Below are 22,640 nucleotides of genomic sequence, written 5' to 3'. Positions count from 1 at the left end.
TAGAAAGACAGATCCCTTATCATTTAGCTACAATATAGCAGGTCAGCAACTGGAATCAGTTAATTCCATAAATTATCTGGGAATAGGCATTAGGAGTGATTTAAAATGGAATGACCATATGAAGTTGATCGTCGGTAAAGCAGATGCCAGACTGAGATTCATTGGAAGAATCCTAAGGAAATGCAATCCGAAAACAAAGGAAGTAGGTTACAGTACACTTGTTCGCCCACTGCTTGAATACTGCTCAGCAGTGTGGGATCCGTACCAGATAGGGTTGATAGAAGAGCAGCGCGCTTCGTTACAGGATCATTTAGTAATCGCGAAAGCGCTACGGAGATGATAAATAAACTGCAGTGGAAGACTCTGCAAGAGAGACGCTCAGTAGCTTTTGTTGAAGTTTCGAGAACATACCTTCACCGATGACTCAAGCAGTATATTGCTCCCTCCTACGTATATCTCGCGAAGAGACCATAAGGATAAAATCAGAGAGATTAGAGCCCACACAGAAGCATACCGACAATCCTTCTTTCCACGAACAATACGAGACTGGAATAGAAGGGAGAACCGATAGAGGTACTGAAGGTACCCTCCGCCACACACCGTCAGGTGGCTTGCGGATTATGGATGTAGATGTAGATGTAAGACTCCGTGTTAGCTCGAATCTGTCTGACTTTACGTCCAAGGTCTTTTCGTAAGACACACATCAGACGAAGCAACATGTTGTTTGACTCTTCAAGGAATGTGTGGTCTGGAAAGTTTGACAGTAAACCACGTCTCTTGTAGGGTCTGCCACTAGAGCTGAGTGAGCGTCTCCGCGACTCTTCAGTAAAACGAAACGTGCTGCTCTTCTTCGGCTATTTCCTCCAACGGGCCTATCTGGTATGGGTCGCAGACAGACGAGCAACATCTATATTTTGTGCTGGAAATGTTTATGTGGCCGATGTGTAATCACAAATACGGATTTAAAAGAGTTAGAAATTAGCAAAATCAAAAGTTGAAATTTTTCTCTTTGTACTTTCATATGATAGTGATACTCTTCGCCGGCAAAAAAGTTAACCCAGGAACTGGACAAGTGTTAGTCGAGTATACCATTCCGCAGGGCACAGGGTATCAGTTTGTTCGTAACCTAGGGTTGTTGTTGTTGTTGTTGTTGTTGTGGTCTTCAGTCCTGAGACTGGTTTGATGCAGCTCTCCATGCTACTCTATCCTGTGCAAGCTTCTTCATCTCCCAGTATCTACTGCAACCTATATCCTTCTGAATCTGCTTAGTGTATTCATCTCTTGGTCTCCCTCTACGATTTTTACCCTCCACACTGCCCTCCAATGCTAAATTTGTGATCCCTTGATGCCTCAAAACATGTCCTACCAACCGATCCCTTCTTCTAGTCAAGTTGTGCCACAAACTTCTCTTCTCCCCAATCCTATTCAATACCTCCTCATTAGTTACGTGATCTACCCACCTTATCTTCAGCATTCTTCTGTAGCACCACATTTCAAAAGCTTCTATTCTCTTCTTGTCCAAACTAGTTATTGTCCATGTTTCACTTCCATACATGGCTACACTCCATACAAATACTTTCAGAAACGACTTCCTGACACTTAAATCTATACTCGATGTTAACAAATTCCTCTTCTTGAGAAACGCTTTCCTTGCCATTGCCAGTCTACATTTTATATCCTCTCTACTTCGACCCTCATCGGTTATTTTACTCCCTAAATAGCAAAACTCCTTTACTACTTTAAGTTTCTCATTTCCTAATCTAATTCCCTCAGCATCACCCGACTTAATTCGACTACATTCCATTAGCCTCGTTTTACTTTTGCTGATGTTCAACTTATATCCTCCTTTCAAGACACTGTCCATTCCGTTCAACTGCTCTTCCAAGTCCTTTGATGTCTCTGACAGAATTACAATGTCATCGGCGAACCTCAAAGTTTTTACTTCTTCTCCATGAATTTTAATACCTAATGTTCAAAATATGTTTTATCATCAACGTCTCTGATTGGGGGAAGGGGAGAGGAGCATAACGCCTAGACTCCTTCCAATTTTTTTTGTTTAGCATACAGTCTACTGTCAGAGTAAATTCGTAAAGCCTGCAGTTACCGTCCCTTACCTCTCGTGGAATACAGGTCACCTTTATCTCTAGGCCGGCCGCGGTGGTCTAGCGGTTCTAGGCGCTCAGTCCGGAACCGCGCGACTGCTACGGTCGCAGGTTCGAATCCTGCCTTGGGCATGGATGTGTGTGGTGTCCTTAGGTTAGTTAGGTTTAAGTAGTTCTAAGTTCTAGGGGACTGGTGACCACAGATGTTAAGTCCCATAGTGCTCAGAGCCATTTGAACCATTGTCTCCAGTTGTAAGGAAGATTACCGTTTAAAACCTGTCGACATCGAGGTCATTAGGGACAATCCCCAGTTGTGAAGTACAACAGAATACCAGAGTTTTACTACTACTACTGCTACAAATAATAGTAATAATAATAATAATAATAATAATAATAATAATGAAATACACCACATGTTTTAATGTATTAATAAATACAATTCGCAGGACAAAGTGGAGTCGCCTCTTGTTATTCTTTTAAAATATTGTAATAACCGAGTCATTTAGTGGCTCACTATGAGGGAGGATATACGAGGGCGGTTCAGAAAGTAACCTCCGATCGGTCACAGTGCGGGTTGTGGGGGGAGTAGCGACGCCATCTGTGCGTTCACGCACTCAACAGGTCAGTCGGCATCAAGCCGTGGTCGAGTGAACGTCGTACCTGCGCTAGTTTAGTTTTTGTGGCAGTTTGAAATGTGTGCTGCAATAGAAAACCCCGCCAAATGTGAAGTGCGTGCTGTCATAAGGTTTTTTACAGCCAAAGGATATTCTGCAGCAGCTATTCATCGTGAGCTTTGTGCCGTGTATGGACCAAGAGTTATGAGTGAAGGAGTTGTCCGTGAATGGGTACGTTTATTTAAAAGTGGACGAGAAAACGTTCATGATGAAGAGAGGAGTGGTAGACCATCATTGGTGACTGACGAACTCGTTCAGACAGTTGATGCAAAAGTTCGTGAAAATCGACGTTTCTCAATGTCGGAGTTGTCTACTGGTTTTCCACAGATTTCTAAGACTCTCTTGTACGAGATAGTGACAGCAAGATTGGGTTACCGTAAGTTCTGTGCACGATGGGTGCCCAAAATTCTTACAGACCACCACAAAACTCAAAGAATGGCCTCTGCATTAGACTTTCTGTCACGTTATGAGGACGAAGGAGAACCATTGTTAAACAGAATCGTGACCGGTGACGATTTTTCTGCCAGAAAACTGATGGCAACAGTGTTTTGGGATGCCAAAGGGGTGTTGTTGGTTGAATTCATGGAACGTGGTACGACCATTAATCAAGACGTGTACTGTGAAACAATAAAAAAGTTACGACGGGCTATACAGAACAAACGCCGTGGTATGCTGACTTCCGGTATCGTTTCTTTGCACGATAACGCCCGTCCTCACTCTGCTCGCAGAACAACGGCCCTTCTTGAGTCCTTCAAGTCGGACGTTATCAACCATCCACCTTACAGCCCAGACCTGGTGCCAAGTGATTATCACCTCTTCATGCATTTGAAGAAATGGCTCGGGTCACAGCGGTTTGATGACGACGAAGAGCTCAAAGATGCGGTCACAGGCTGGCTCCAGGCACAAGCGGGTGATTTTTATGCAGAAGGAATTTCAAAGCTTGTGAAGAGATACGATAAGTGCCTCAATCGCTATGGAGACTATGTAGAAAAATAGTGCAAAGATGTAGTTGTAAGATGTATATATTAAAATATTTTTATTTAACTTGGTGTATTTTTTTAAATCAACCGGAGGTTACTTTCTGAACGGCCCTCGTACAAGAAAGAAAGTTCAATACGACTTCTACCGTGCTAATCGATTTCTCAGAAGCATCCGGTACCACGTCAGCGGTAGAAGTGGCTATTCAATGCAAATCTTTCTGAGAAATCGAGCAGCATATTGCCAGAAGTCATTCTCCAGAACACAAATAGGTTGATGAATTGGAGAACAAGGAAACACTGCTCAGCAACGTAGGAAGAACCTGTAGGTAGGAAACTCACATAAGAGAGCAATGTTGTGATAGACATGAAAATAACCTCACATTACGGACGACCTAACCGACTGCAGTTGTTGCATCCAAGGTAGGGAAATCTATTTTCTGAGAAACGGTTCATAGAACGTACTAGGATTAACCGTGAAAACAAAATAATGAAACTTGAGCTTGTAGAGATTATGTGACAATATGATACAGTACCCCCCATGAACCATGGACCTTGCCGTTGGTGGGGAGGCTTGCGTGCCTCAGCGATACAGATGGCCGTACCGTAGGTGCAACCACAACGGAGGGGTATCTGTTGAGAGGCCAGACAAACATGTGGTTCCTGAAGAGGGGCAGCAGCCTTTTCAGTAGTTGCAGGGGCAACAGTCTGGATGATTGACTGATCTGGCCTTGTAACATTAACCAAAACGGCCTTGCTGTGCTGGTACTGCGAACGGCTGAAAGCAAGGGGAAACTACAGCCGTAATTTTTCCCGAGGACATGCAGCTCTACTGTATGATTAAATGATGATGTCGTCCTCTTGGGTAAAATATTCCGGAGGTAAAATAGTCCCCCATTCGGATCTCCGGGCGGGGACTACTCAGGAGGACGTCGTTATCAGGAGAAAGAAAACTGGCGTTCTACGGATCGGAGCGTGGAATGTCAGATCCCTTAATCGGGCAGGTAGGTTAGAAAATTTAAAAAGGGAAATGGATAGGTTAAAGTTAGATATTGTGGGAATTAGTGAAGTTCGGTGGCAGGAGGAACAAGACTTTTGGTCAGGTGATTACAGGGTTATAAATACAAAATCAAATAGGGGTAATGCAGGAGTAGGTTTAATAATGAATAAAAAAATAGGAGTGCGGGTTAGCTACTACAAACAGCATAGTGAACGCATTATTGTGGCCAAGATAGACACAAAGCCCATGCCTACTACAGTAGTACAAGTTTATATGCCAACTACCTCTGCAGATGATGAAGAAATAGATGAAATGTATGACGAGATAAAAGAAATTATTCAGGTAGTGAAAGGAGACGAAAATTTAATAGTCATGGGTGACTGGAATTCGTCAGTAGGAAAAGGGAGAGAAGGAAACATAGTAGGTGAATATGGATTGGGGGGAAGGAATGAAAGAGGAAGCCGCCTTGTAGAATTTTGCACAGAGCATAACTTAATCATAGCCAACACTTGGTTCAAGAATCATAAAAGAAGGTTGTATACGTGGAAGAATCCTGGAGATACTAGTAGGTATCAGATAGATTATATAATGGTAAGACAGAGATTTAGGAACCAGGTTTTAAATTGTAAGACATTTCCTGGGGCAGATGTGGATTCTGACCACAATCTACTGGTTATGAACTGCAGATTGAAACTGAAGAAACTGCAAAAAGGTGGGAATTTAAGGAGATGGGACCTGGATAAACTGAAAGAACCAGAGGTTGTAGAGAGTTTCAGGGAGAGCATAAGGGAACAATTGACAGGAATGGGGGAAAGAAATACAGTAGAAGAAGAATGGGTAGCTCTGAGAGATGAAGTAGTGAAGGCAGCAGAGGATCAAGTAGGTAAAAAGACGAGGGCTAATAGAAATCCTTGGGTAACAGAAGAAATATTGAATTTAATTGATGAAAGGAGAAAATACAAAAATGCAGTAAATGAAGCAGGCAAAAAGGAATACAGACGTCTCAAAAATGATATCGACAGGAAGTGCAAAATGGCTAAGCAGGGATGGCTAGAGGACAAATGTAAGGATGTAGAGGCTTGTCTCACTAGGGGTAAGATAGATACTGCCTACAGGAAAATTAAAGAGACCTTTGGAGAGAAGAGAACCACTTGTATGAATATCAAGAGCTCAGATGGCAACCCAGTTCTAAGCAAAGAAGGGAAGGCAGAAAGGTGGAAGGAGTATATAGAGGGTTTATACAAGGGCGATGTACTTGAGGACAGTATTATGGAAATGGAAGAGGATGTAGATGAAGACAAAATGGGAGATAAGATACTGCGTGAAGAGTTTGACAGAGCACTGAAAGACCTGAGTCGAAACAAGGCCCCGGGAGTAGACAACATTCCATTTGAACTACTGATGGCCTCGGGAGAGCCAGTCATGACAAAACTCTACCATCTGGTGAGCACGATGTATGAGACAGGCGAAATACCCTCAGACTTCAAGAAGAACATAGTAATTCCAATCCCAAAGAAAGCAGGTGTTGACAGATGTGAAAATTACCGAACTATCAGTTTAATAAGTCACAGCTGCAAAATACTAACGCGAATTCTTTACAGACGAATGGAAAAACTGGTAGAAGCCGACCTAGGGGAAGATCAGTTTGGATTCCGTAGAAATGTTGGAACACGTGAGGCAATACTGACCTTACGACTTATCTTGGAAGAAAGATTAAGAAAAGGCAAACCTACGTTTCTAGCATTTGTAGACTTAGAGAAAGCTTTTGACAATGTTAACTGGAACACTCTCTTTCAAATTCTGAAGGTGGCAGGGGTAAAATACAGGGAGCGAAAGGCTATTTACAGTTTGTACAGAAACCAGATGGCAGTTATAAGAGTCGAGGGGCATGAAAGGGAAGCAGTGGTTGGGAAAGGAGTAAGACAGGGTTGTAGCCTCTCCCCGATGTTATTCAATCTGTATATTGAGCAAGCAGTAAAGGAAACAAAAGAAAAATTCGGAGTAGGTATTAAAATTCATGGAGAAGAAGTAAAAACTTTGAGGTTCGCCGATGACATTGTAATTCTGTCAGAGACAGCAAAGGACTTGGAAGAGCAGTTGAACGGAATGGACAGTGTCTTGAAAGGAGGATATAAGATGAACATCAACAAAAGCAAAACGAGGATAATGGAATGTAGTCAAATTAAGTCGGGTGATGCTGAGGGAATTAGATTAGGAAATGAGACACTTAAAGTAGTAAAGGAGTTTTGCTATTTAGGGAGTAAAATAACCGATGATGGTCGAAGTAGAGAGGATATAAAATGTAGACTGGCAATGGCAAGGAAAGCGTTTCTCAAGAAGAGGAATTTGTTAACATCGAGTATAGATTGAAGTGTCAGGAAGTCATTTCTGAAAGTATTTGTATGGAGTGTAGCCATGTATGGAAGTGAAACATGGACGATAACTAGTTTGGACAAGAAGAGAATAGAAGCTTTCGAAATGTGGTGCTACAGAAGAATGCTGAAGATAAGGTGGGTAGATCACGTAACTAATGAGGAGGTATTGAATAGGATTGGGGAGAAGAGAAGTTTGTGGCACAACTTGACTAGAAGAAGGGATCGGTTGGTAGGACATGTTTTGAGGCATCAAGGGATCACAAATTTAGCAATGGAGGGCAGTGTGGAGGGTAAAAATCGTAGAGGGAGACCAAGAGATGAATACACTAAGCAGATTCAGAAGGATGTAGGTTGCAGTAGATACGGGGAGATGAAGAAGCTTGCACAGGATAGAGTAGCATGGAGAGCTGCATCAAACCAGTCTCAGGACTGAAGACCACAACAACAACAACAATGATACAGTAGAGTCTGGATAGTTCGAGTCTCGATAGTTCGAGTTTCTAATAATCCGAGCCTCTTTTTTTTTAAAAAAAAATAAAGGTTGCAACGATCTACTTTCTTTTTTTTCTGACATGATAAATAATGGGAACATCATTGCAAAAGATAGACAGGGAGAGTACAGCTCAGTGACAAAGCAGACAACAATGCAATCAACACCGACGATTAGCTCGCTGCCCTGTTGCAGGAACATCTGTTGTCAGTGTGGCACGAAATACCCCGACTGCTGCCGGCTGCTACCGATCAAAACTGGGGAGTTCATACGCTGCTGTAGTTCCCAGTACCTCTACTGTACAGTGTTGTGTGTCGTTTTGTTCGTTGACTGTGTGTTCCGTTGTACACCTTACAAAGATGAGTGCTGTAACAAAAAAGAGGAAATTTGTGCCTTTGCATCTAAAATTAGAAGCACTAAGACGACTTGACAAAGGAGAAACAATAAAAAAACTTGCTCTCGAATATGGTGTCGGTGAAGTTACTGTTGGTGACTAGCGAAGAAACCGACTTAAATTGGAACAGTTTGCTTCACAGAAATGCCCACACGAATCTCTCAGTCGAAGAAGTATAAAGAAGTCAACTTCGAAAAAACAAGTGAGGCATTGTTCATGTGGTTTACCCAACAGAGACAGAATGGTGCTCCCATTTCCGGCCCAATCTTGCAAGAGAAAGCTTCGTTTTTCAGAAACCAGCTGCAGGAAGGAAATGACAATTTCGCCGCTAGTGTGGGCTGGCTCGACAAGTGGAAGAAGAGGTATGGAGTGCGTCAACTAGACGTATGTGGAGAAAAACTCTGTGGTGACGCTCAGGCCGTTTCAAAATTTATCGTCGAGTTTAAAAAAATCATAACTGACGAAAGTTTGTCTAATGAACAAATATATAACTGTGATGAAACTGTGCTAAATTTTAAAATGTTACCAGCGAGAACACTTGTTTCTTGCGAAGAAAAAAGTGTTCCTGGGTACAAAGAAGCAAAGAGCGGCTCACAGCTATGGCAGCTTCAAATGCAACTGCAAACCACAAACTAAAACTAGTTGTGGTTGGGAAATCTGCCAAGCCAAGAGCGTTCAGGAATGTATCCATCTCAGCTCTTCCGGTTGTCTATATACATCAGCATAATGCCAGGATGAATCAGGAAATCTTCAAGAACTAGTTTTTTAACTCATTTGTACCTGACTGCAAGAATTTTTTTAAAAGAAAGGGGACTGCCATGCAAAGCAATTTTCCTCATGGATAATGCGTCCTCATATCCAAGTGCATGAGAACTGCAGTGCGACGGTATCCGCGCTTTTTGTTTTACCCGTCTCATTCAGCCCATGGATCAGGGCGTTCTGGAATGTCTAAAAAAAAAAAAGTATCGACGGCGATTGCTACAGTCAATCCTGCATTCCGAAGACAACGAAAGCATTGTAGGAGCTTTGAAGAAAGTGACTTTGAAGGACGTCGTGTACTGGATTAGCGAATCTTGGAGCGAAATAGTCAGACACAACTTCTAAGTCACGGAGGAAAATTCTACAGGAAAGTATGCCAGAAAAAGAAACTGAAGATTTAGCAGATGAGGACGATCATTGTGTAATTTGATCAGAAGATTGCCAGGGTGTGGAGAGCAAAATAGCTCAAATGGCTCTGAGCACTATGGGACTCAACTGCTGTGGTCGTAAGTCCCCTACAACTTAGAACTGCTTAAACCTAACTGACCTAAGGACATCACACACATCCAGATATAGACTGGGACACTCAGATGTTTAGGACGGGTGGTAGGGACAGAGCATCGAGTGACATTATACTGAGTGCACTATCCGAAAATTACCTCGAGCAATTAAACAGAGAACCGACTCGTGGAGATAACATCTTGGACCTACTGGTAACAAACAGACCCGAACTTTTCGACTCTGTATGTGCAGAACAGGGAATCAGTGATCATAAGGCCGTTGCAGCATCCCTGAATATGGAAGTTAATAGGAATATAAAAATAGGGAGGAAGGTTTATCTGCTTAGCAAGAGTAATAGAAGGCAGATTTCAGACTACCTAACAGATCAAAACGAAAACTTCTGTTCTGACACTGACAATGTTGAATGTTTATGGAAAAAGTTCAAGGCAATCGTAAACTGCGTTTTAGACATGTACGTGCCGAGTAAAACTGTGAGGGACGGGAAAAACCCACCGTGGTACAACAACAAAGTTAGGAAACTACTGCGAAAGCAAAGAGAGCTTCACTGCAAGTTTAAACGCAGCCAAAACCTCTCAGACAAACAGAAGCTAAACGATGTCAAAGTTAGCGTAAGGAGGGCTATGCGTGAAGCGTTCAGTGAATTCGAAAGTAAAATTCTATGTACCGACTTCACAGAAAATCCTAGGAAGTTCTGGTCTTACGTTAAATCAGTAAGTGGCTCGAAACAGCATATCCAGACACTCCGGGATGATGATGGAATTGAAACAGAGGATGACAAGCGTAAAGCTGAAATACTAAACACCTTTTTCCAAAGCTGTTTCACAGAGGAAGACCGCACTGCAGTTCCTTCTCTAAATCCTCGCACAAACGAAAAAATGGCTGACATCGAAATAAGTGTCCAAGGAATAGAAAAGCAACTGGAATCACTCAACAGAGGAAAGTCCACTGGACCTGACGGGATACCAATTCGATTCTACACAGAGTACGCGAAAGAACTTGCCCCCCTTCTAACAGCCGTGTACCGCAAGTCTCTAGAGGAACGGAAGGTTCCAAATGATTGGAAAAGAGCACAGGTAGTCCCAGTCTTGAAGAAGGGTCGTCGAGCAGATGCGCAAAACTATAGACCTATATCTCTGACGTCGATCTGTTGTAGAATTTTAGAACATGTCTTTTGCTCGAGTATCATGTCGTTTTTGGAAACTCAGAATCTACTATGTAGGAATCAACATGTATTCCGGAAACAGTGATCGTGTGAGACCCAACTCGCTTTATTTGTTCATGAGACCCAGAAAATATTAGATACAGGCTCCCAGGTAGATGCTATTTTTCTTGACTTCCGGAAGGCGTTCGATACAGTTCCGCACTGTCGCCTGATAAACAAAGTAAGAGCCTACGGAATATCAGACCAGCTGTGTGGCTGGATTGAAGAGTTTTTAGCAAACAGAACACAGCATGTTGTTATCAACGGAGAGACGTCTACAGACGTTAACCTCTGGTGTGCCACAGGGGAGTGTTATGGGACCATTGCTTTTCACAATATACATAAATGACCTAGTAGATAGTGTCGGAAGTTCCATGCGGCTTTTCGCGGATGATGCTGTAGTATACAGAGAAGTTGCAGCATTAGAAAATTGTAGCGAAATGCAGGAAGATCTGCAGCGGCTAGGCACTTGGTGCAGGGAGTGGCAACTGACCCTAAACATAGACAAATGTAATGTATTGCGAATACATAGAAAGAAGGATCCTTTATTGTATGATTATATGATAGCTGAACAAACACTGGTAGCAGTTACTTCTGTAAAATATCTGGGAGTATGCGTGCGGAACGATTTGAAGTGGAATTATCATATAAAATTAATTGTTGGTAAGGCGGGTACCAGGTTGAGATTCATTGGGAGAGTCCTTAGAAAATGTAGTCCATCAACAAAGGAGGTGGCTTACAAAACACTCGTTCGACCTATACTTGAGTATTGCTCATCAGTGTGGGATCCGTACCAGATTGGGTTGACGGAGGAGATAGAGAAGATCCAAAGAAGAGCGGCGCGTTTCGTCACAGGGTTATTTGGTAACCGTGATAGCGTTACGGAGATGTTTAACAAACTCAAGTGGCAGACTCTGCAAGAGAGGCGCTCTGCATCGCGGTGTAGCTTGCTCGCCAGGTTTCGAGAGGGTGCGTTTCTGGATGAGGTATCGAATATATTGCTTCCCCCTACTTATACCTCCCGAGGAGACCACGAATGTAAAATTAGAGAGATTAGAGCGCGCACAGAGGCCTTCAGACAGTCGTTCTTCCCGCGAACCATACGTGACTGGAACAGGAAAGGGAGGTAATGACAGTGGCACGTAAAGTGCCCTCCGCCACACACCGTTGGGTGGCTTGCGGAGTATAAATGTAGATGTAGATGTAGATGTAGAATATCATAACATTTCTTTTTCCCATTTAAATTTCGATAGTCCGAGTTTTCGATAGTTCGAGGTGGTTCCGATCCCATTCACCTCGAACTATCGAGACTCTACTGTAACTGTAATTTACCCGGTGGCTGTAATTGAACTTTCACACCTGTGTCAGTGTAGACGGAAAACTATTTACCCTGTGGGTCCCCAGCTTTGTGACTGTGCCCTGCAGGATATGCGTTGTTAGTAGTTTTCGTGTCATGACTTGCCTTCAGGCGCTGGTACTGTGAGGGCGACATAGGGTTGAAAGACAAGCATCAGTGAGTATTACAGTTGCCGGCGTCGTCACGGGTTTGGACAAAGTGAGCAGGGCTTTACTCGCAGCGCTACGTTATCAAAACAATAGGCAGCAGTGCTGCTGTTTGCGAGTATCGACGCTCCGAAGGATAAGGAGAGCTTCTCTTTCCGTACCGGATTTGAAGAAAACTGTTTGCAAGTTAAAATTATCTGGACATTTGAGTATTGCTCCTGGGAGAAACCTACGACCAACTACGCCACTGACATTTGAAGAAGTCACTTTGAAAACGCTGGTTGCAATGTGCTATCTTCGAACATTTCACGAGCTGTTTCACGACAGCTGAACATTCCATGGTCCACCGCTGGAAGAGTACTGTGAAAAATAGTGAAATAGTATCCAGGCCCTCTTCAGCTTCTTTGATGGTCGAGAAAGTGAGCAACGTTTGTAATGTGGAATGTAAATGTGTCACGCAATTTAAAAACGTCGCGCTCTCACATGGAAGTTAAATCTGTTTCTGTAACAGGTCTATTCGTTATTTCTTTTCCGGGTGTCCTTACGAAGGTTTCCACAAAGTTTCGTTGTCCTACGATCACTAGTTTATCATGGGGATTCTCGGAAGTAGCGAAAGTTTAATCATAACCACGCTGTACATCTACTTTTATATGTACTCGTCAAGCCACTGCACAGTGCATCGCTGTCTGCAGTACTCCAGAAAACGTCACCCAATCGTCTTGCATGCGATGTACTATCGGGATCTAACTTTTTGTTATGGACATCATGTCGCATAAGCTAATTTCAATTCCGATGAGATCAACAGACTTTTATTATCAAACATTATCATTAATATATTCCTTCTTAAAGAGCTAAGACAACACTAGCGGCAGGGCCCATCCATTTCTTCATCCGTTCCTAGTGATAGGTTTATTTCATACACCCTTACCGACTCGACTTCCTGCTTTTAAAAGGCAGAAACACAAGCGCAAACAATATATGAACCTTGCACGAACCACGCCACTCTGTCGTTAACACTGCCAAGAAAGTCATTTTTCCCCTAGAGCTGCCATGTACACTTCAGAAACGAGCACTCAGAGAAACGTCTTAAATTAACTGAAATGCAACAGCGTAATTTTTTCATCCTACAAATTAGTTTAAATACTGAATTTTGCATACGTGTCATTGATCATATAAATAACTAATTTATTACCTATATTATGTATAGTTACAGTCAGATTTAATAGTTTTCGAATATGATAAATAAAATAATTTGCATTAATTGGTTGAATATTAAAAAAAGATTTTAGCGCGAATTACAAGATATTGCGGTTCAGCGAAGCGGATCGTTTGAAGAGCAATTGTCTGAAAATTTGTGAAGTATATGCAACCTGTAACTGGCTTAAGAAATGTGTGGGCATGAGTTCTCATAACTTTGATACCGTCGTACCTTACACCGTATACACTCCATATGTGCTGTCAGCATTATCACTATTTCACTTCACACTACAACCGTTAGTCTACGAACGGGCGAAGTGAATAATAATGCTGTTCCATCCCATGTTCGAGGTAGGAGAGTCTTTATATTACGAGGGTTGTCCAGAAAGTATTGCACGGCATTTTTTGTCTTCAGCAATTCTTTATTGGACATAATGAGAATTACACAGACGAAAAAATGGTGTTTTATCTACACACCCTACTTTTTCACGTAATCTCCATCCCGTTCTACGGCATTCTTCCAACGCCAAACAAGGGCGTATATGCCCTGTTGGTACCAATCCTTGTCCTGGTGGCGGAACCAGTGCTTCACTGTGTGAATCACCTCCTCATCGTTCTTAAGATGTCTGCCACGAAAGCATCCTTTAGTGGCCCAAACAAGTGGAAGTCCGAGGGGGCTAGGTCAGGGCTATCAGGTGTGACAGCCGTGGATGGTCTCCCAGACCGCTGCAAACCATGGAGCTCAGCCGAACCGGCTTCTGGTGACCTTATTCTTCGTGCTCAGCGACTAAGTGTACTTCTGTCGACAGCAGATGGCCCATAGACTTTCCACAAGCGTTTGCGAATATTTTACACAGTTTATTTCTCTGCAGTGAGAAATTCAATGACGGCACATTGCTTCTAACGTACATTGCCTATAGACGCCATTTTGAAACTGTCCTGCAGCTATGATACCTGTCGGAAGTGGCGGTAATTTGTCGCGCTCCCTCAGGAGGCTTCAAATAACACACACGTAACGTTTCGCATTCGTAGCACTGTTTTCGGCAGAGAAAAAAAATGCGGTGCATTACTTTCTGGGCAATCCTCATACATATTTCTTAGTTGAGGGTCTCTACCTTTCTGTCTTCTCTTCTCGACTTCCTGTACCCTTTGGCTCATGAAAGATGACAAGACTCGTCACAGGCAGCTGATGTCAGCCTGTGAATGGCTAAAAACTTTTTGCTACCAGTCAGGTTGAAAGGTAACTCAGGCTAGGCCTCACGCAAGCTATTGACAAGAATACTGTCTTAACAGGTAACTTGTTATTGTGTACAGTTTCTGCCATTTTCGAGGCTCTTTTCTCCGAAATTTGGCTGAAAATTTGGGAGCTTCATAGACGTGTGATGGTATATATGCTTTCAATAAACTACTGTTTATGGGGAAGAAGATGGCATGTCACCTCCTCCCACACTGAATCGCGCTTCAGTATAGTATTGCTGCAGATACGCCACTGATTCGAAATTAAGGGTGTGGATCCGTTTCTATTGGCATCCGTCGATACTGCGGAAGTCTACGAGTGTTCTAGTCCAACTTTCGCTAGTACGTACCTGTATCATCATTTTATACATCTACATCTCATACATACTCCGCAGTCCACCATACGGTGTGTGGCGGAGGGTACCTCGTACCACAACTAGCATCTTGTCTCCCTGTTCCACTCCCAAACAGAACGGGGTAAAAATGACTGCCTATATGCCTCTGTACGAGCCCTAATCTCTCTTATCTCTGTGGTCTTTCCGCAAAATGTAAGTTGGCGGCAGTAAAACTGTACTGCAGTCAGCCTCAAATGCTGGTTCTCTAAATTTCCTCAGTAGCGATTCACGAAAACAACGCCTCCTTTCCTCTAGAGACTCCCACCAGAGTTCCTGAAGCATTTCCGTAACACTCGCGTGATGATCAAACCTACCAGTGACAAGTCTAGCAGCCCGCCTCTGAATTGCTTCTATGTCCTCCGTCAATCCGACCTGATAGAGATCCCAAACGCTCGAGCAGTACTCAAGAATAGGTCGTATTAGTGTTTTATAAGCGGTCTCCTTTACAGATGAACCACATCTTCCCAAAATTCTACCAGTGAACCGAAGACGACTATCCGCCTTCTCCACAACTGCCATTACAGGCTTGTCCCACTTCATATCGCTCTGCAACGTTACGCCCAAATATTTAATCGACGTGATTGTGTCAAGCGCTACACTACTAATGGAGTATTAAAATATTACAGGATTATTTTTGCTATTCATCTGCATTAATTTACATTTATCCATATTTAGAGTTAGCTGCCATTCCTTACACCAATCGCAAATCCTGTCCAAGTCATCTTGTATCCTCCTACAGTCACTCAACGACGACACCTCCGCGTACAGCACAGCATCGCCAGCAAACAGCCGCATTTTGACAATCCAGTTGATTTACAAATCTTTAATATATTGCAGCGTGTCAGCAACTGTGAAATGTACAGCAAATAAAAAATTTTTTCAGCCTTCAGTTGTAAGGTAATTTTACTCGTTTACCTAGGTTTCGATTCCAGTAATGGAATCTTCTTCAGAACAAAAAATGAAATTATTTTGTGAGCCAAACACTGGCCATGTCACAGATTAAAAATTAAAACATTAAAGACGCATAATCATAAGATTGTGTCAGTCAAAATTAAAACCATTAGGGCGAACGTAGACGAAGCTGCGCCGGCCATAAATCAGGACCACACGTAAGCGGCTCGAAAACCTAGGTAAACGAGTAAAATTACCTTGCAACTGAAGGCTGAAAAAATTGTTTATTTGCAATCCAGTTGATCTCGTAGAAAGTACATTAATCTGACCAGCTTTCCAATCCGGCCCCTCCTCCCCTCCTCCGTGCGAACTCCTTCGGTCCCAGCACATCCCACAACCACCTGCTTCCTGTGTCGGCGCGCCTGACCGCAGTGTGTTGGTGTGTTGCGGCAGGCAAGCACACGCTGCCCGCCGGCACGGACGTGCTGCTGGCGCCGTACGCGATGCACCGCCTGGAGCACGTCTTCCCCGACCCGGAGGCCTTCGACCCGGACCGCTTCACGGCGGACAACTGCTCGCGCCGCCACCCCTACAGCTACATCCCCTTCAGCGCGGGCCCGCGCAACTGCATAGGTAAGTCGCCCCGCCTCAGCTATGATCTTACTGGAACGTGCCAGCGCGTGACTAAGGTAGCCTACGAGAAAATGCTGCTCGCCAGCCTTTCCCTGACAGTTTAATTCAGGTTATAAACAGACACAAAAGGAAAGTTGCGTTGTCCTATACAGCGTTTTAAGCTGTCATACCTTTGGTTTTCATTTGCATCTGAGCATATTGTGAATCTTGGCTGTAGTCGTTCCCCAACTGTTGCTTTCCTCGCTTCACACAGATAATTCAGTGCCCCCCACACAAATTCTCCTGTAACCATGGCAGTGGCAGCATCGGATTTATTGTCTCACTGCAGGCATTTCGGCCGAAAAATGTATTGGGACAGATGGGACGTTTCTGACAAGGAGCGGGTTGTAGAGTTGTAACGTGATTTAGAGACATTCTTCAATGAAATCAAACGATATGAAATGATCGTATGGCATTGTTGGCCTGGAGGTCCTATTCGGGTTCGGCCGCCAAGTGCAAGTCTTATTTCAGTCGGCGCCACACTGGACGAATTGCGGCCGATGATGATGAGAACAACACAACCCCAAGTGCGGAGAAAGGCTCCAACACGGCCGGGAATCGAACCCGATTCCAGTGCATGGGAAGCAAGCACGTAGCCACCCATCTAAGCAGGTGGACATATTCTTCAATACAAATGAAGGTTCAGGCAGTTCACCCGTAACCGGAGCCACTAACCCACAACACCGCACTGTGAGTGGAAATATTCTGTTACCGAGGTGAAATTATTTGAACAGAAAATATATCGAAGAGATAGAACAGTTGGCTTACAGAACCCGCAGAATGTTAGAAACGTAACCACAAGATGGCCGCTGGCCCATTAACTGCCATGGTTAGGTAAGAAAGAAAGAAAATCGATCGAGTTTTAAATACTACTCGGGACAAAATGTGCAGAGGGAGAATGGGACTTACAGATGTTGTAAGTGGTAGCATACACCGTAGTACGTACCAGCACATCGACAATACGTAGGTGGGCGGGGATTGTAGCTTCTACCTCAGGCTTGCGTGGTCTCCACTGCGGCGTCTGTCGATGTCATATTCCACCTTCACAGCACAACTAGTAGCAAGCCTCGACTCCTGGAAGTACGTCGCCACCGTAATGGAGGTCAGAACGTGCATGTATCTACCACCGTGGAGACTGCTGCGCCAGTGTACACGAATCAGATGGATTAAAGAAAACGACTGTGTGAACCCTATGCGTGATGCAGAGCTCTGTGCCGCGGCTGTTTCATAAAGTGGAGAATGTGTCTCCACGGCTAAAAACATAGCCCCCAGTGCCAGATCTCCAAACCTACAGAGTAGCTGTACTGACTTACCCCTGTTACGTCTATGTGACGGGGACGCGGACTTCTTTAGCTCGAGCGTTCTCCTCTCCACGTGGCGAAACTGGAAGATTCGGAGATAAACTACACTCCTGGAAATGGAAAAAAGAACACATTGACACCGGTGTGTCAGACCCACCATACTTGCTCCGGACACTGCGAGACGGCTGTACAAGCAATGATCACACGCACGGCACAGCGGACACACCAGGAACCGCGGTGTTGGCCGTCGAATGGCGCTAGCTGCGCAGCATTTGTGCACCGCCGCCGTCAGTGTCAGCCAGTTTGCCGTGGCATACGGAGCTCCATCGCAGTCTTTAACACTGCTAGCATGCCGCGACAGCGTGGACGTGAACCGTATGTGCAGTTGACGGACTTTGAGCGAGGGCGTATAGTGGGCATGCGGGAGGCCGGGTGGACGTACCGCCGAATTGCTCAACACGTGGGGCGTGAGGTCTCCACAGTACATCGATGTTGTCGCCAGTGGTCGGCGGAAGGTGCACGTGCCCGTCGACCTGGGACCGGACCGCAGCGACGCACGGATGCACGCCAAGACCGTAGGATCCTACGCAGTGCCGTCGGGGACCGCACCGCCACTTCCCAGCAAATTAGGGACCCTGTTGCTCCTGGGGTATCGGCGAGGACCATTCGCAACCGTCTCCATGAAGCTGGGCTACGGTCCCGCACACCGTTAGGCCGTCTTCCGCTCACGCCCCAACATCGTGCAGCCCGCCTCCAGTGGTGTCGCGACAGGCGTGAATGGAGGGACGAATGGAGACGTGTCGTCTTCAGCGATGAGAGTCGCTTCTGCCTTGGTGCCAATGATGGTCGTATGCGTGTTTGGCGCCGTGCAGGTGAGCGCCACAATCAGGACTGCATACGACCGAGGCACACAGGGCCAACACCCGGCATCATGGTGTGGGGAGCGATCTCCTACACTGGCCGTACACCACTGGTGATCGTCGAGGGGACACTGAATAGTGCACGGTACATCCAAACCGTCATCGAACCCATCGTTCTACCATTCCTAGACCGGCAAGGGAACTTGCTGTTCCAACAGGACAATGCACGTCCGCATGTATCCCGTGCCACCGAACGTGCTCTAGAAGGTGTAAGTCAACTACCCTGGCCAGCAAGATCTCCGGATCTGTCCCCCATTGAGCATGTTTGGGACTGGATGAAGCGTCGTCTCATGCGGTCTGCACGTCCAGCACGAACGCTGGTCCAACTGAGGCGCCATGTGGAAATGGCATGGCAAGCCGTTCCACAGGACTACATCCAGCATCTTTGCGATCGTCTCCATCGGAGAATAGCAGCCTGCATTGCTGCGGAAGGTGGATATACACTGTACTAGTGCCGACATTGTGCATGCTCTGTTGCCTGTGTCTATGTGCCTGTGGTTCTGTCAGTGTGATCATGTGATGTATCTGACCGCAGGAATGTGTCAATAAAGTTTCCCCTTCCTGGGACAATGAATTCACGGTGTTCTTATTTCAATTTCCAGGAGTGTATTTCCTCCAAAACCACGTGCGCCACCAACAATGTTTCAACATAAGCAGCTTTTCCTAACGGCCATCACGATATCGGGAATCTTAACAAAAGTGACTCCTTATAATCACAGAACTATTGTCACGTCATTCCTTCGACAGCAGACTGGTAGTTTCAGGACCGCACAGTATTGATTTTCTGGGAGAGATTTGCATATTAAGTTTATGTACTTACTTAATACGCGTTTAGCTGACCCGCGATTGGGGTCATTCGATTTTTAATGTCATCAGATGTTAGAATCTGTGACCTAAATGTAATTGTCTGGATTTATAAAATGTTCTTTGGTATGGGATTGATGTAATGACTACCTTGGCCTCGCCAACTTTAGCGTAAATTGTCTGGGAAAGTCTGTGAGCTACAATATGATAGAGAGGATAAATCTGTGCATCGTGATTGTGGGACACGATGTTGATGTCACAGTTTCTGGCAACGATAGCGTCTTACAGGGGAAGCAGACACTCCAGGGGGCAAGAATTTTGCTCATGTCGAAGAAGCGTAGTAAATCCTTGAGCTGCAACAAATGCTGCTCTCGTGCAATCCGATTCCGAAGGCTCTTCGAGAAATCGAGGTTTAAAGCCTTACGAGCCTGTCGTATACCACTTGAAGGCGTCGGAAATCGTGCAGGAGATAGAGGTTTGCGCTTAGAGGCTGCCTGGGCTGCTGCTCTCTCCATGGTGAAAGAACAGACGGACACAGTTGGCAGACGCCACCTCACCCGTCGGGTGTTAACATTCACTGTCGATATGAGTTCTGACTCTGGTCACCTACGGCTGCTACAACTTTCTTGAAGTAACGATCTACAGGTGTTAGGTACTTGAAATAATGCAGTGCAACCAATCAGCTGTACCAAAACTACTTTATTCCTTTTGTGTCATCTCATTGTCACTGTAGGCTTGTACCATGGGAAATACGGAGAGTATGTTGCTGGTGACCGGTATCCTCTTTGTACTGTACAACTTCACGCATTTATTAACAGGTTTCTTTATTCTTAAGAACAGAAAGTTCCTTAACACGAGATAGTCCAGATTTCGTGGTACAAGCTTTCCGTAATAGTCCACGTTAGCCTCACTGCTGGTGAAGTAGAAGTCCCACTATGCGCACTACTCTGGTCTCTGTGTCCCACCTGAGACTGTCTGCGACTGGGATGCGACCGATGACTTGGTGAGTCACTGGTGGACTGACTGTTACAGGCTGGGCCCTCCAGTCCGCGGTGGCGACATAAATACTGGCGCCCGAGAGGGCGTTGGCGGCCCGTTTCTTGCGAGTCTGTCTTTGGCCTCTATCTATCTTCTTGTAACCTCTTTGCTGCTTGGTGTTCTGGAGGCAGGTTACACCAGCACAATTCCTCTACCGGTTTCGCTTCACAAAACCGTCGTCATGGAGGAAAGTCTGGACATTGGTGACCATATTTCAAATTTGTAGTTTTCTCGCATACATTGCTGTAATAACTTGCAAATATTGTGCCAGCTAAGACAGAGGCAAATTTATAGTGAGGTGCCATTGTAGTGCTATGTATGTGTAAATCACCAATGTCCAGCCGGCCGGAGTGGCCGAGCGGTTAAAGGCGCTACAGTCTGGAACCGCACGACCGCTACGGTCGCAGGTTCGAATCCTGCCTCGGACATGGGTGTGTGTGATGTCCTTAGGTTAGTTAGGTTTAAGTACTTCTAAGTTCTGGGGGACTTGTGACCACAGCAGTTGAGTCCCATAGTGCTCAGAGCCATTTGAACCATTTGAACCAATGTCCAGCTGTCCCTTCAGTGTAAAGGGATACAGTTTTGATGGAACAGCTGGTGGTTTGCAATGCGTTGTTTCAATCTGTGGTTGTGTGATGCTGCTAGTGTTTACCAGCGTGTCTGTGTGTGTGTGTGTGTGTGTGTGCATGTGTGATCTTTTGGCATATGCTGCGCATAAAAAAGGTTCTAAGCTTCCTCACACATCGCTGCGTAGTCGCATTTGTGTCTTGAAAATGAGAGGGTGTGCACCAGTCGAAATATCAAAGTTTCTCAAAGATGTCATGCAGCTCCATTCCTGCACTTTATTTGAGTATATGTTGGATTATTATCGAAGATATGCTGCAGCTACACTCCTGGAAATTGAAATAAGAACACCGTGAATTCATTGTCCCAGGAAGGGGAAACGTTATTGACACATTCCTGCGGTCAGATACATCACATGATCACACTGACAGAACCACAGGCACATAGACACAGGCAACAGAGCATGCACAATGTCGGCACTAGTACAGTGTATATCCACCTTTCGCAGCAATGCAGGCTGCTATTCTCCCATGGAGACGATCGTAGAGATGCTGGATGTAGTCCTGTGGAACGGCTTGCCATGCCATTTCCACCTGGCGCCTCAGTTGGACCAGCGTTCGTGCTGGACGTGCAGACCGCGTGAGACGACGCTTCATCCAGTCCCAAACATGCTCAATGGGAGACAGATCCGGAGATCTTGCTGGCCAGGGTAGTTGACTTACACCTTCTAGAGCACGTTGGGTGGCACGGGATACATGCGGACGTGCATTGTCCTGTTGGAACAGCAAGTTCCCTTGCCGGTCTAGGAATGGTAGAACGATGGGTTCGATGACGGTTTGGATGTACCGTGCACTATTCAGTGTCCCCTCGACGATCACCAGTGGTGTACGGCCAGTGTAGGAGATCGCTCCCCACACCATGATGCCGGGTGTTGGCCCTGTGTGCCTCGGTCGTATGCAGTCCTGATTGTGGCGCTCACCTGCACGGCGCCAAACACGCATACGACCATCATTGGCACCAAGGCAGAAGCGACTCTCATCGCTGAAGACGACACGTCTCCATTCGTCCCTCCACTCACGCCTGTCGCGACACCACTGGAGGCGGGCTGCACGATGTTGGGGCGTGAGCGGAAGACGGCCTAACGGTGTGCGGGACCGTAGCCCAGCTTCATGGAGACGGTTGCGAATGGTCCTCGCCGATACCCCAGGAGCAACAGTGTCCCTAATTTGCTGGGAAGTGGCGGTGCGGTCCCCTACGGCACTGCGTAGGATCCTACGGTCTTGGCGTGCATCCGTGCGTCGCTGCGGTCCGGTCCCAGGTCGACGGGCACGTGCACCTTCCGCCGACCACTGGCGACAACATCGATGTACTGTGGAGACCTCACGCCCCACGTGTTGAGCAATTCGGCGGTACGTCCACCCGGCCTCCCGCATGCCCACTATACGCCCTCGCTCAAAGTCCGTCAACTGCACATACGGTTCACGTCCACGCTGTCGCGGCATGCTAGCAGTGTTAAAGACTGCGATGGAGCTCCGTATGCCACGGCAAACTGGCTGACACTGACGGCGGCGGTGCACAAATGCTGCGCAGCTAGCGCCATTCGACGGCCAACACCGCGGTTCCTG

At 45.6% G+C, this 22,640-nt stretch overlaps 1 protein-coding gene across 1 annotated transcript in view; it reads left to right on the top strand.

The window, feature by feature from the left end:
- The window catches only part of LOC126187927 (probable cytochrome P450 4aa1), a 279,646-nt gene that overhangs the window by 255,003 nt on the left and 2,003 nt on the right, over positions 1 to 22,640 (top strand). Inside the window, exon 11 of the mRNA XM_049929290.1 lies at positions 16,170 to 16,349. Coding sequence (XP_049785247.1) covers positions 16,170 to 16,349 — 180 coding nt within the window. The remainder of the gene's footprint in view (positions 1 to 16,169; positions 16,350 to 22,640) is intronic.

The sequence above is a fragment of the Schistocerca cancellata genome, chromosome 5 (genome assembly GCF_023864275.1).
Source record: "Schistocerca cancellata isolate TAMUIC-IGC-003103 chromosome 5, iqSchCanc2.1, whole genome shotgun sequence".
Classification (NCBI taxonomy): domain Eukaryota; kingdom Metazoa; phylum Arthropoda; class Insecta; order Orthoptera; family Acrididae; genus Schistocerca; species Schistocerca cancellata.
This window is presented reverse-complemented; position numbering and strand designations above follow the sequence as displayed.